We start from the raw sequence: 12,988 nt of genomic DNA on the forward strand, positions 1-12,988 counted from the left end.
CTATAATCCCAGCACATTGGGAGACTGAGGCAGAAGGATCGCAAATTCAAAACCAGCCTCAGCAAGGCCCTAAGCAACTCAGTTAGAACCTGTCTCTAGGTAAAATGCAAAAAGGGCTACAAATGTGGCTCAGTGGTTAAGGCCCCTGGGTTCAATCCTCAGTACAAGATAAAAGGAAGGAAGGGAAGAAATTTTATATACACACACATACATGTACAGATACACAGATATGTAAACACACATTCAGGTGGGCATACCCAAACATACACGTTTAATTTTGTGAATAGAAACCCAGGATGAAGAACTAAGAAATATGTAACTTACAGGGGCTGTGTGGCAACCAGGTTGAAGAGGCGGGAGGCAATGATATATCTTTGGGATACTTTTTAGAAGAGGTTTTTTGTTGGGTTGTGTTTTATTTTGTTTCATTTCAGTATTGGGGATTGAACCCAGGGATGCTTTGCCACTGAGCCACATCCCAGTCTTTATATATTTATTTTTAACTTTGAGACATGATCTCTTTAAGTTGCTTACAACCTTATTACGTTTCTGAGGCTGGCTTTGAACTTGCGATCCTCCTGCCTCAGTCTCCTGAGTGGAACAGTTTTGATTTGGAAGCTTGTTAATGTTTTACTTGTTCATAAAAGAAATTAAATCAACAAAGAGAGAACAGAAAACTAAACTTGAATGCAAAGAGAAGTAATGAACTTCACTGTATTGCCCATGAAGCACAACTCACATAGAAGACCAAAGAATGGGAACTATCCCAAGAAACTTCTGAACACAATGATGTGAAGAGACATATAAATACTTATAGGTGCCGAGAAGAAAACAAACTAGGAACCAATCTTGACCCCTACTTATTGTACTGGGGCTGGGATAACACAGCTGCAACAGTTCTGAAACTCTTTCATGTATATCATATGATTGAGCTAATAAGTAAATATACTGATTGATGCTGTTGGGAGCCAGGGTTCCCACTGTGGGAGATGAGAGAGATGAAGAGGGAATGTCCAGTCAAACACCAGTGCTGCCAGACTGGAATTCAAAGTATTAACAGAAATTCATGATTCTAAAATATATGCATATGTTTCCTGACTCAGAAGGAAGGTCTTTGAAGTCATGACGCTCCAAAGTAATGAAGACTCAGTGTCTGTATCCTGGATCCCCAGCACCTGCTCCCCATTAGGAAAGAAGAGGACTCCGTGGAGGAATGGAAGACCCCAAGGTCAGCACCGAAGCACAAGATCACTTGTATTTTCTGACCAGAAAAAAAAAAAAAAAAAAAAATGATGGGACTTGTCCAAAGGTCACAGAGCCAACTTGAGGGACACGAACTAGCCAAATCTGGGACAATCTGAATATCAAAATCAATGATGACAGAACAATTTTAAAAAGTAGGGGAGATCAATGATGACACTGTAGGTTATCACCCTAGAAAAACTAAGAATGCTCACCGAGGACACCAACACTCAGGGGAGGGGAGCTTTTCCTTAGGGAAAACGCAGCCTTAGAAAAGCAGAAACGGCAGAGTAGAGACACCTCCATGCAGCAACTGCCGTGCCAATGATGCAGGCCAAACCCTGAAGGCCCTAAACAGGCCAGTGAAGGAGTGTGGGAGGCAGGGTGTCACAAAACCAAAGAATCTCCCGCAGGCTACAGACCCGCTACCAAGAGAACTTCCCCAGGGAACCTAACTAACGCAGTGGTCAAAGGCACACTCCAGTCAGGGGACAAACCAACGGCAGATGCCTCCTGCCGGAAGGCACTCAACACAGGACTGCGCTCCACCAAAACTGCATCCCTGGAATCAGAACATGAAGAAAGGTCAGACAAGCCCCTAGCAATGGATGTGGCACAACACAACTGGCCTGGATGCTTCCAAAATGCCAAGGTCGTGGAGACAAGGGGAGCGAAGGCAGCATTCCAAATGGACCAAGCCAGAACAATCAAATGCAGTGTGGGATCCTGGACCAGAGCCTGGAGTCGGAAAATCAAATGAGCTACAAAGGACGGCATGAGTCAATCGGGGAACTTGCAGCGTGGACTGTTTAGAATCTCAGCAACGTCAAAACTCCTGACTTGGATAACTGCACTGCATTTATGTTTTAAAAATGGCATATTCGTAGGAAATAAACGTCGAACAGTGAGGAGCATAATGCCTGCGACATACTGTCAAATAGATGGACAATCCTAACAAGAAATCGCTTTCAGCAGCACGCCAGCAAGCATGGGGCAGATCACCCATCCTGGTGAAGGAGTGCTTTGTAGGCTTCTTGCACCTTTTCTGTGAGACGGAAGTTATTTCAAAGTAAAAGTAAAGAACTGGGGAGGACGAGAAGGGGTGGGCAGATTCCTCAACAGACTGTGAAGCTTCACAGGTCCCTGTCCCCGGAACTACAGCAAACCTGTGGCTCTGAGCAATTCCACGCTTGGCTGGAGCACTGGCACAGGAAGGGTGCGCAGCAGCAGGCAGGACCAGGTCAGGGCCCTCCCCTCTCACTGACCTTCTTCATCCTGCGGTCCACATTCAGATAGCGGCGCCTCTCAATGCGCAGCAGGTCCAGCTCCTCCCGCAGGGCTGCATTCCGCACCAGCTGGATGTCAAAGTGACAGGTGACCTGGGGTGGGGGTGCAGGGGTCTGTGAGCCTGGCTGCCTCCCTCCTCCAGACTCAGTCAAGGAGGGGGCACTTCACAGAGCAGAGATGGGGGTCACAGGAACCAGCCTGTTCCTTCCTTGGGGACCCCGAGAGGGACCACCTCATCAGTCTCCTTTCCTTGGGATCCTCCAACCCTCCAGGGTCCTTTCTCCCGATACTCCCCACCCCACCATTTCCAGAACCTCACTCCTATGCACAGCTCTTCCCTGACCCCAGAGTCCAGGTCTGGAGAGCCCAGAGGCCGCCCTCACCCTGTTCAACTGGTCTTCCAGAATCTTGATCCTTCGCTGGACCTTGGCCTTCTGTTTCTGGATGAATCCGGGAGCCTTGGCATCCTTACCTTGGGTAAAGATGCGGGTCTCCCATTCCTGGATCTGGAAGAGAGGATGTCATCTGTCTGTTGCCTTGAAGAACCTGAACGGCCAGACAGAAATGAGTGACCAGCAGCACCCCAGAGCCCAGAGGATGGGCGGGGACATGCCCTCACAGCCCTCAGGAAAACCAGCTCTGCTGACACCTCCGGCCTGGACTTTTGGTCTCTGCCCTGCATCTGTCCTGTGAGCCACCCAACCCTCCCTGTGGTTCCAGGGCTTCAGATCCAAACACAACCTACCACCCTGCCCACCACGAGACCCAGGTCTGGACAACCACGGTAGCTGGCCTAGCAAGGGCCTGCAACAGAGTCGAGCCAACCGGGTTCTGTGCTGGCATTTTGGGGGAAAAGCACGAGATGGAAGGAGGGGACTGCTGCTGTCACCATCCCTGCCACAAATTGATGGCAGGAGAACAAGGCCAGCAGACTGAAGGCGAATCCCAGACATGACAACAGGAGCCTGATGACAGCAGACCCTTGGGTCAGCTTGTCCTGAAACCAGCTCCCACCCAGCCGCCTCCTTTCTCTCCTGGTCTTTGCTGAGTGAGGTGTGCCACCTGAACTGTGGCTTCAATGGGGCAGAGACCTTTGCTTTGCCTGTGTCTCTCACAGAGGAGAGTGACTCCTCTGTGCAGACTTCACAAATTGCTTAGTCCAGTTTCCCAGTTTGTGCTGTTATGGGTTGGATTGCGCCAAACACTCATGCCCAAAGTCCCACCCCCCACCTAAGAATGTGACCTTATCTGGAGACCTTTACAGAGGTCATCAAGCTAAAAGGAGGTCCTCAGGGTGGGTCCTAATCCCACCTGCCTGGGTCTTTATGAAAAGGGGAAACGTGACTATAGACGGGCGCACAGGAAGGGCGCTACATGAGGACGAGGCTGAGGGACCATCAAGAAGCCAGAGGACTCTTCAGATGGCCAGCAGCACCCCAGAACCCAGAGGAGGGGCGGGGACATGACCTCACAGCCCTCAGGAAAACCAGCTCTGCCGACACCTCGGGCCTGGACTTTTGGTCTCCACACTGCGTCTGTCCTGTGAACCACCCAACCAGAGGAACCCCACCATGCAGCCCGGTCAACTGGGGTCTGCACAGGACACACCTCAGGGCACCACAGCCACCTCCAATCTCCCCTTAGAGCATTCTACCTGCAAGAGGAAGACATGGACACTGGTCAGACACCGCCTGCACCACTGGCTCAGGGCAACGTGCAGGCTCAACACCAGGTGAAGTCATTTTCCTTACAGTGATGTCACACCTGTGTGACCCGGGTTTTCAACAGTTGGTGTGTTAAAAATAAAATTAAAACCCCCAAAATATTACCCTTGGGGGAAACTGAGCAAAGTGTACATGGGCTAGCTCTGCATTAGTTCTTACAGCTGCATACAAATCCACAATTATCCACAACTCAATTTTCTACTAAAAATTTCTTTAAATATTCCATTCTTTTAAAAAACAGCAAGTCCATCAGTAGAGGAATGGAATCAGAAACCATGGTGTATATACACAATGGAGTTCTGCTCAGCCATGAAGAGCGACGAGATCAGGGCATTTGCTGGTGAGTGGATGGAAATGGAGACCCTGGGCTGAGTGAAATAAGCAAGAGCCAGAAACTCAAAGGTCAAATGCTTTCTCTCACACATGGAAGGATGGGAAGGATGAGATGACGTAAAGGTGTGAGAAGACGGGCAGTACAGACGAAGAAGACCCAGAGGCAGCATTGGGGGACAGGAAAGGGGAGGAAATGTGGAACAAATTCTTAGAAAACAATGTCACCTGCATAAATAGACACCACAGGGAATTTCACCTTACATACAGATAAAAAGAACCAACTAAAAATAAATAAGTAGATGAGTGAAAGGAAGTCTAGGAGAGTTGAAAAAGGAGACCAGGGGTTGGGGGAGGATGGGAGAGGAAAGGGGGAGATGGTGAACTGAAACTAAATTCCACACATGTATGATTTTGTCAGAATGGACCCAACTACTATGTGTAACTGTCATACTCTAATTAAAAAAAAAAAAAAAAAAGCAAGTATCACACAATACAGAAGCAACACAGAATCCCATGAGATCACCTGGGAATGAGGGTGGCAATGCTCAGTCTGAGGTCAAGAATTTGAACAGCTGTATAATGACCAAAGGCACACCATCCCGCTGGTACTCATGACTTTCTTTTGCAGGGGATCAGGGGTGGAGCTGGGAATCGAGCCTTCCACGTACTTGCTGGGCAAGTGCTCTACCACTGAGCCACATCCCCAGCCCAAGAATGAAATACAAATTTTTAAAATTTATGTATATTGTTCTTACAAATGGTTTACATAAACAGGTTTCTAACTTGTCAGGACACAAACATAAGATTATGTTAAACTAGTTAAGAAATACAACTGTTAGCAGTACATACTGGGATCACCTGAGACAACTTAGAGAGCTGATTAGTACATTTGCAGGAATTCTGTGAGCCAGTTGATAAACTGTTGGTAGTTAAACTGACCCTTGTATTAGTTTTCTATCATTACAAAACCATATCAGTCATCTTTCTATTACTATAATGAAATGCCTAAGGAAATTAACTTAATAAGAAAAAAGTTTGCTTAGATCACATTTCTGGAGATTCTATTCCAAGATTGGGTGACCCCATTGCTTTAGGCCTCTGGTGAGGCATTATATGGCAATAACAAAGGGTACACGTTGGACCAAACTAAACCATTATGAGCCAGGACAAGAGACAGAGACCAAGGTCCCACAATCCCCTCAAGGGCACACCCAAAGGAAGGGGATCATTCAAAGGCATGGCTCATCAGGTTCACCTCTGAGTATATTCATCACAGCCCAGAGGGGAGTGTTGACCTTGTGAAAATTAACAAGTGCTGCAGATTAAGGTGCTTTTTACCCCTACAGCCTACTTCCCAGGACACCTCTGACTGACAGGGATTTCTCTAGGGGTTAAAAAAATTACTAAGAAATCAACAGAGTTTAGGACCCACTAGTTATTCTCCCCAACATTATAAAACCCTCTTATAATTTTTAAAAATATTCATATTTCACATTTATATTCTTAATCCAAGTAGAATTGAGGTTTTTATACAGTGGGAGGTAGGAATTTTTAAACAGTTTTATTGAAGTGTAGCTGACATCTAGTAAAACTGCACAGATTTGCTGGGTGCTGTGGCTCAGGAGGCTGAGGCAGGAGGATCATGAGTTCAAAGTCAGCCTCAGCAACTTAGGCCCTAAGCAATTCAGGGAGACCCTGTCTCACAATAAAAATAAAAAGGGCTGGAGATGTGGTTCAATGGTGAAGCTTCCCCGGGTTTAATCCCCAGTAACAACAACCAAAAAAAAAAAAAAAAAAAAAAAACAGTAACAGATTAAAATTTTTTCAATTGACCCTTCAACATATAGTTTGAGAAATGCTAATGGAGAATCACCACTAGTAAAACTCTAACTGGAGACTACATTTTTCTTTGCCAGGAAATTTCTCCTCTGTTCTCTTGTTCTTGAATGATATTTTCACTGGTATAGTCCTTTGACAGTTTTCTCCTTCGGCAAGGAAATTATAATCTCTTTCTTTTTCTTCTTTGAGTGTGTGTGTGTTTGTGTGTGTGGTGCTTGGAACTGAACTCACTATTTTCTGTTTCTTTTAAGAAATCAGCTGTCTAGCTGAGCATGGCGGTGTATGGCTGTAATCCCAGCATGTCGGAGGCTGAAATAGGAGGATCGTAAGTTGGAGCCCTCCCTCAGCAATTTAGCAAGGCCCTAAGCAACTTAGCAACACCCTTTCTCAAAATAAAAAACAAAAAGGGCTGGGGACGTGGTTCAGTGGTAAACGCCCCTAAGTTCATTCCCCAGTACCACAAAAGAAAGGAAGGGAAGAAGGAAGAAATCAGCTTTAAATCTAGCTATGGTTCCTCTGAAAGTTATCTTGTTTTATTTTCTGACCACTTTTACATTCTTTCTTGACCTTGTGGGGGACTGCCTGGGTCTCTACCAACCCCCATCTGACCTACAGTTCTCCATAATCAGGTTTCTTAGGGCAAAAGAATCCACGGTATCAAAATGAGCACATCATCCTGCTTGAACCTGACTCAACTGAGTTTCCATGGAAGAGGAAGGAAATCAACTGAAGCAGACCACACCCACTAAGCCACTGTGTTCCCAGAAACAACCACAAGTCTAAAGTGAAAACCTGAATTCAGCTTCCAAAAGTCAATCAATGATATCCAAGGCTGTTCAAACAGATGACTGAAATTCAATGGAATAAAATCATGAACCATGTGACAGAGTAAGGGTCACTGAAGGCATCCACATCCTAATTCCTGTAATCTGTGAACATGTTGTTACCTTAAACAGCCAAAAAGACTTTGTGATAAAGTTAAGGATCTGGAGATGGGAAAATTATCCTGGCTAAACTAGAGGGGGCCAATTTGATCAGAGGATCCAAAAAAGTGAAAGGGGAGGTATGAGAGTCAGACAGAGAGTAGCAGTGAGGTGACACAGCCCAAGAAAGACACGACAACCACGGCCAGCTTTGAAGGCAGAGGAAGGGGTCAGGAACCAAAGGATCCAGTGGACTCCAGGAGCTGTAAAAGGTATGGAGACAGATTAACCCTGAAGCCTCCAGAAAATGCAGCCCTGACAACTCCCTGATTTTAGCCCAGTAAGACCCCTCCAGACATCAGCTGTTTAGGGCTGCCATCTTTTGTGGTCCTTGTTACAGCAGCAATAAGAAACTAATAGAGACCACTACACAGCAGCAACTTTCAAACTACCATTTGTGAGTCAATAATGTGCCAGAAAACATTTGCTCTAGACAAACAATGCTCTTTAATCAAAAGTAGATGAAAAAATAGCAGAATGAATCCCTCATAGAATAATGTGAATATTGGTGAAACTTCAGTTTCAGATATGGATGTGCGTGTTTATAGCTATATGCATCTGGATGCATACAAACTGTATCACAATGAGTCATGGTCATAAAAACTTGAAAGAATACTAGCCTAGAAAAATCACATTGTTTGCAAGGACAAATAGCAAGGTCTCAAAGTGACGAATTAGAAATCTCTCTAAATTCTACTGTATTCCATCATCCTCTTTTAGTAGATGAAAAAGGGGGTCCACAGAGGTGAAGGCTTTCCAGGGCCACACAGCTCTGATGTGGCAGGCCAGGATTCCCAGGCAGGTCTGCTGACTCACGAGGTGAGCCTTTCCCAGTGAACTGCACCAGCCCCTCCCCCACCTTGAATGCCTGGGATTGTGCCGAGCACCGATCACCCACATTCTCAATGACCAAAACTCCATCAGGGAAATATTTTTGAAGACCCCATTTTTCAGAGGAGGAAACTAAGGTTCAGAGAGGTTACACTGTGCCCTGAGTAGATCCACAGAGCCTGTGATCAGCACCCACCTGCTTGTCCAGGGCCCTGGTCTGCTCCTGCAGCTCCTCCACCTTGGCCTGCGCCCGGGCCCTGCACTTCAGCAGGCGGTCCATGTTCTCCAGTCGCTCGCTGTCCCGCAGCCTCTTGACTTGGCTCTGGGCAATGCTGATCTGCATCTGGAGCTTGGCCCGCACCTGCTCCAGGTGCTGGATCTCCTCGCTACCCAGGCAGGGAGCAGGAGGAGAGGCCACCAAGTGGACAGAGCTCAGCATCTCTAAAGGGCAACCCTCTGCTCCAGTCCTCCCCGCTCAGCCCAGGAGCCAGGGCCAGCCCTTTTTCTACTCTCCTCCAGCCCAGGCCCAGGTGCTCAGCTCACAGTTGCTTGTTGATGCGCTGGTGGACTTCCTTGCTGTAGATCCGCCTTTCCCCTTCCATCACCTTGCACTGTCGCTGCAACCTGCTCAGCTCCCAGTCCACTGAGGGAGGAACCAGGCAAGGGACTTAATAGGGATGGGGGCCACCAACCCCCTTCTCCCCATGACCTGGAATCCTGGTCCCTTTGGGGGTCTCACAAACTACAGATGAACTGCAGACCCAGCCCCAACACCTCACTAGGACTGCATCTCAGTTCCTGCACCCCTCCAGCTTCCCTGTGCATTCACACTCCCTCTACCCCAAGCTATACTCGGTCTTTCCCCTAAACCCACTCCACCCGGAGTTTGGGCACATATCTGTCTACCCACTAGAGGGCGCTCCTGGAACACCTCTTGGTCCTCTGGAACCTGGAGCATCGACGTGGGACTTGAGAAAGCTCTGGCTCCATCCTCCCCTTCAGCAAGGACCACAGCAGCCCTCCGCCCCATTCTCCTGCTGCCTCACTCCCTCCGCCGGTCCCCTAGGCTAGCTTCATCCCTTCCAGCCTGAACCATCACCCAGTCTCCTCCACAGCCTCCATTTACAATCTCCAGGATCTTTCTACACTCAGAGTAGACCCTGACCTTCCATGCTCGAGGGCCTCCCCAGGCACAGTATGCACAGGACAAAGTCCCAGCTCCTCAGCCTGGCCTTCAAGGCCCCATATAACCTGACCCTGCCCATGTCTCCAGTCTTTGCCACCACCTCCCCACCTCCCAAGACCCAGTGGTTCACCAGGCACACTTCTGACCCCACAGATATTTGACAATATCTGGAAACATTTTTATTGCTACAACTTGGGCTGGGTGTGCTACTGACATCTCATGAAGAGAAGCCAGGGATGGCTGCTAGGAATCCTACAACGCACAGGATATTCCTGACGACGACGAACTCTCCCACTCCAGGTGTCAACAGTTCCAAGAGAAATCCTACTTCGGGCACCTGCTGTTCTCTCTGCAGAAACAGCCTTCCCTGCCTTCTTCCCAGAGCAATTCTTGGGAGAAGTTCTGGGCCCCACTCAAATTTCTGCTGCTGCTAGTGTTCCTGACGCACCCCTCAGCTCAGGTCCACCCACCCCCCATCTGCCTGGCGCCACGTCCCGTCGCACGCATGCCTGTTCCCCACTAGAGGGCGCTCCCGGAGCTCGACCCGGGACCGGGAACTTAGCAAAGCTAAGGACAGGAAAAGGATGAGCGGAAAAAAGAATGTATGAATTACTCATTCCCTCCAGGAAGGACTCGCTTCCATCCTCCGAGCGATTGCTCTTTGCTGAGAGTTCCAAAGGCATCTTGGCCAAAGAGGGCGGGGCTCCTGTCGGAATTGACGAGAGCCTTCAGAAAGCCGGCAGTTCAGGGAGGGGAGAGAACGGAGAGAGAATTGCCAGGGACTGGGCTTTAGAAGAGGAAGACACTACAACCACTCTGACCTCTCTGAGTCTCAGTTCCTCCCAGGGTACTTCTCTCAGGCTGGGACCCCACACCCCTCCTGACCTCCCATCTCTCACATTCTAGGACTTGCGTGCAAGGGACAGATCCCGTGAGCTGTCGGTATCTCCAAGGACAGGGCTGTCTGATAGAGGAGGGGGAGCCCCAGCCCTACCTGCTGGAGTGCCTGACCTGTGTCCTTAGTGCTCTAAGCTCACAGTTGTGATCACTGTTGTGATCTGGTTACTGGGGAGATAAAGGACCAATGAGGCCAGAGGACAGCGTCCGGGGAGGGACCAAGGTAGCGGGGGAGAAGCTGGGAAGGAAAGGCGGAGGAGGGGCAGAGGTGGCGGCAAGTGAAAGACTCGTGGGACTCTGGGGGGCTTAGACTGACCGGCTGCAGGGCCTGCGAGGGCGGGGCTGGGAGAGTCAGGGAGGTGTGGGACCCAGGTGGTCCCGGGCTTCAGGGTTGCTGAGGGGAGGAGCAACGGCACCTGTAAAAGGTGGGGCTGCCTGGGCCTGACGGGGAAGAACCAGGGACCTGTAAAGGGCGGGATAAGGGGAGGAACCAGGGACCTGTAAAGGGCGGGGTGAGGGGGGGAGCCAGGGACCTGTAAAGGGCGGGGTGAGGGGAGGAGCCAGGGACCTGTAAAGGGCGGGGTGAGGGGAGGAACCAGGGACCTGTAAAGGGCGGGGGGAGGGGGGGAGCCAGGGACCTGTAAAGGGCGGGGTGAGGGGGGAGCCAGGGACCTGTAAAGGGCGGGGTGAGGGGAGGAGCCAGGGACCTGTAAAGGGCGGGTGAGGGGAGGAGCCAGGGACCTGTAAAGGGCGGGTGAGGAGAGGAGCCAGGGACCTGTAAAGGGGGGGAGTGAAGGGAGGAGCCAGGGACCTGTAAAGGGGAGAGTGAGGGGGGAGCCAGGGACCTGTAAAGGGCGGGGTGAGGGGAGGACCCAGGGACCTGTAAAGGGTGGGGTGAGGGGAGGAGCCAGGGACCTATAAAGGGCGGAGTGAGGGGAGGAACCAGGGACCTGTAAAGGGCGGGGTGAGGGGGGGAGCCAGGGACCTGTAAAGGGCGGGTGAGGGGAGGAGCCAGGGACCTGTAAAGGGCGGGTGAGGGGAGGAGCCAGGGACCTGTAAAGGGCGGGGTGGGGGGGGGGAGCCAGGGACCTGTAAAGGGCGGGGGGGAGGGGGAGCCAGGGACCTGTAAAGGGAGGGGGGGGGGGGGGAAGCCAGGGACCTGTAAAGGGCGAGGTGAGGGGGAAGATCCAAGGGCTTGCGGCGGGCGGGGATGGGTGGTATTTAAGGGGAGGGGCTGCACTCGAGCACTGGAGGGGCGGATCCCGAGAGGCGGCCTAAGTGTCCTGCGAAAACATGGGAGGGGCGGGCTACCCGGGAGGCGCTAGAACCCGGAGGGCCCTTGGGAGGTCGGGACGGTCTGTGTTGGGGTTGTGAGGGTCTGAGGAGTGTGGCGGGCCTGTGAGCGGCAGGCTGTGTGTTTCCGGGAGGGAGAGGCAATAGTTGAAAGATCCTAGAGAGAAACGTCTGGAAGGCTTTAGGCTAGCCCGAGGTCCTTTAGGACCGGTCGGAGAAACACGTGCCTCAGGCTGATTAAGGCCACGTTATTTTGAGACTTCATTAGCAAGGAGGCTGTTCCAAAGCCGGGAGTTGTAGCGGGGACGAGCGCTCACCGCTGCCTCTGGTCCTCGCAGAAGCTCACTACTCATGCGCGGCCAACGGCTTCCAGAGAAGCCGCCGAAAGCCCTTGGCCACTTACCGCGTCTGCGCACTGGGAGGCGGAAGTGGGCGGGACCTCGGCGCAGCCGCAGTTGCACCCTCTGACCACGCCCCTTCTTAATCACACCCACTTTCCGCAGGACACGCCCCCTCCACGCCAGCTATGCCCACGTGGGCCTCCCTCGCTGGCGGCCAGTGGGCGCCTCTCCCTGCAGGCTGGGTGTGTCTGACGCTGCGGTTTCCTGTGGGAGGAAGCGACCCGCGGACGCTCAGCTCAGCTCGTATCCTCAGAGGCCGGGGAGAGGGAGATCCCGCCACTGCCCTCGCGTCCGAGTTCTCGCCTTCCACAGAGGCCCACCTTTCCTCACCCCCAAAACACTCTCCAGCGTACCTAAGTCTGGCTCTGATCCAATCCTGCGAACCTGGCTCAGCGTGTGGTCTCACGGCCACAGCTCAATTTACATCTTCCTGGTCCCTGATCCCCTACTCCTCCCAAGGCTGGAGTGCGCGCCCCCCTGCACTCCCAGAGGAGCACAAAACACCCTCCTCCAGCCCATAAGTTTTCCTTCAGTGACCCAGACTTTTAAACTTCCTTGAGGAGAGTTCAGTCCTGGTCTCTGTCCTCAGCAAGAGTTTGGGACTACTTATTTCCCTCCCCCAAAGACTGATTTTTGGATTCCAGACTTTAGCCCTGGGACCCAATGGACCCCCAAAATTTGCAATTCACCGATTTGGAGATTGAGGCAGGAAGATCACAAATTCAAATCCAGCCTCAGCAATTTGGCAAGGCTCAAAGCAACTGTCTTAAAATTAAAAAGATAAAGTAAAAAGGGCCGGGATGTAGCTCAGTGGTTAAGCACCCCTGGGTCAATCCTCGTTATCAAGAAAATAAAATGATTGACTGTGTCCCTGGACCCTGAATCAGGGTCCAATGTCTGATGTAAGTAGCACATACAATTATTAAGAACTACACTATGATGGATTTACTATCATCCCTATTTTACAGATGA

The 12,988-nt window shown here is 50.7% G+C and overlaps 1 protein-coding gene across 15 annotated transcripts in view; it reads right to left on the reverse strand.

The window, feature by feature from the left end:
• Positions 1–10,659, reverse strand: part of Odad1 (outer dynein arm docking complex subunit 1) — a 49,713-nt gene extending 39,054 nt beyond the window's left edge. For 10 of the 15 annotated variants that reach the window (XM_047528649.1, XM_047528650.1, XM_047528645.1 and 7 more), the window contains exons 1-6: positions 10,325–10,452; positions 10,039–10,151; positions 8,783–8,882; positions 8,436–8,625; positions 2,913–3,035; positions 2,508–2,621 (exon numbers count right to left, since the gene is read on the reverse strand). In XM_047528649.1, the coding sequence (XP_047384605.1) occupies positions 2,508–2,621; positions 2,913–3,035; positions 8,436–8,625; positions 8,783–8,882; positions 10,039–10,151; positions 10,325–10,326 (642 nt within the window). In that variant the 5' untranslated portion in view covers positions 10,327–10,452. Of the gene's footprint in view, positions 1–2,507; positions 2,622–2,912; positions 3,036–8,435; positions 8,626–8,782; positions 8,883–10,038; positions 10,152–10,246; positions 10,291–10,324; positions 10,453–10,638 lie in introns of those variants that run through there. The other 5 variants (XM_047528659.1, XM_047528658.1, XM_047528655.1 and 2 more) reach the window with 5 other exon arrangements.
• Positions 10,660–12,988: the final 2,329 nt, after the last annotated feature.

The sequence above is a fragment of the Sciurus carolinensis genome, chromosome 16, assembly GCF_902686445.1.
Source record: "Sciurus carolinensis chromosome 16, mSciCar1.2, whole genome shotgun sequence".
Taxonomy (NCBI): domain Eukaryota; kingdom Metazoa; phylum Chordata; class Mammalia; order Rodentia; family Sciuridae; genus Sciurus; species Sciurus carolinensis.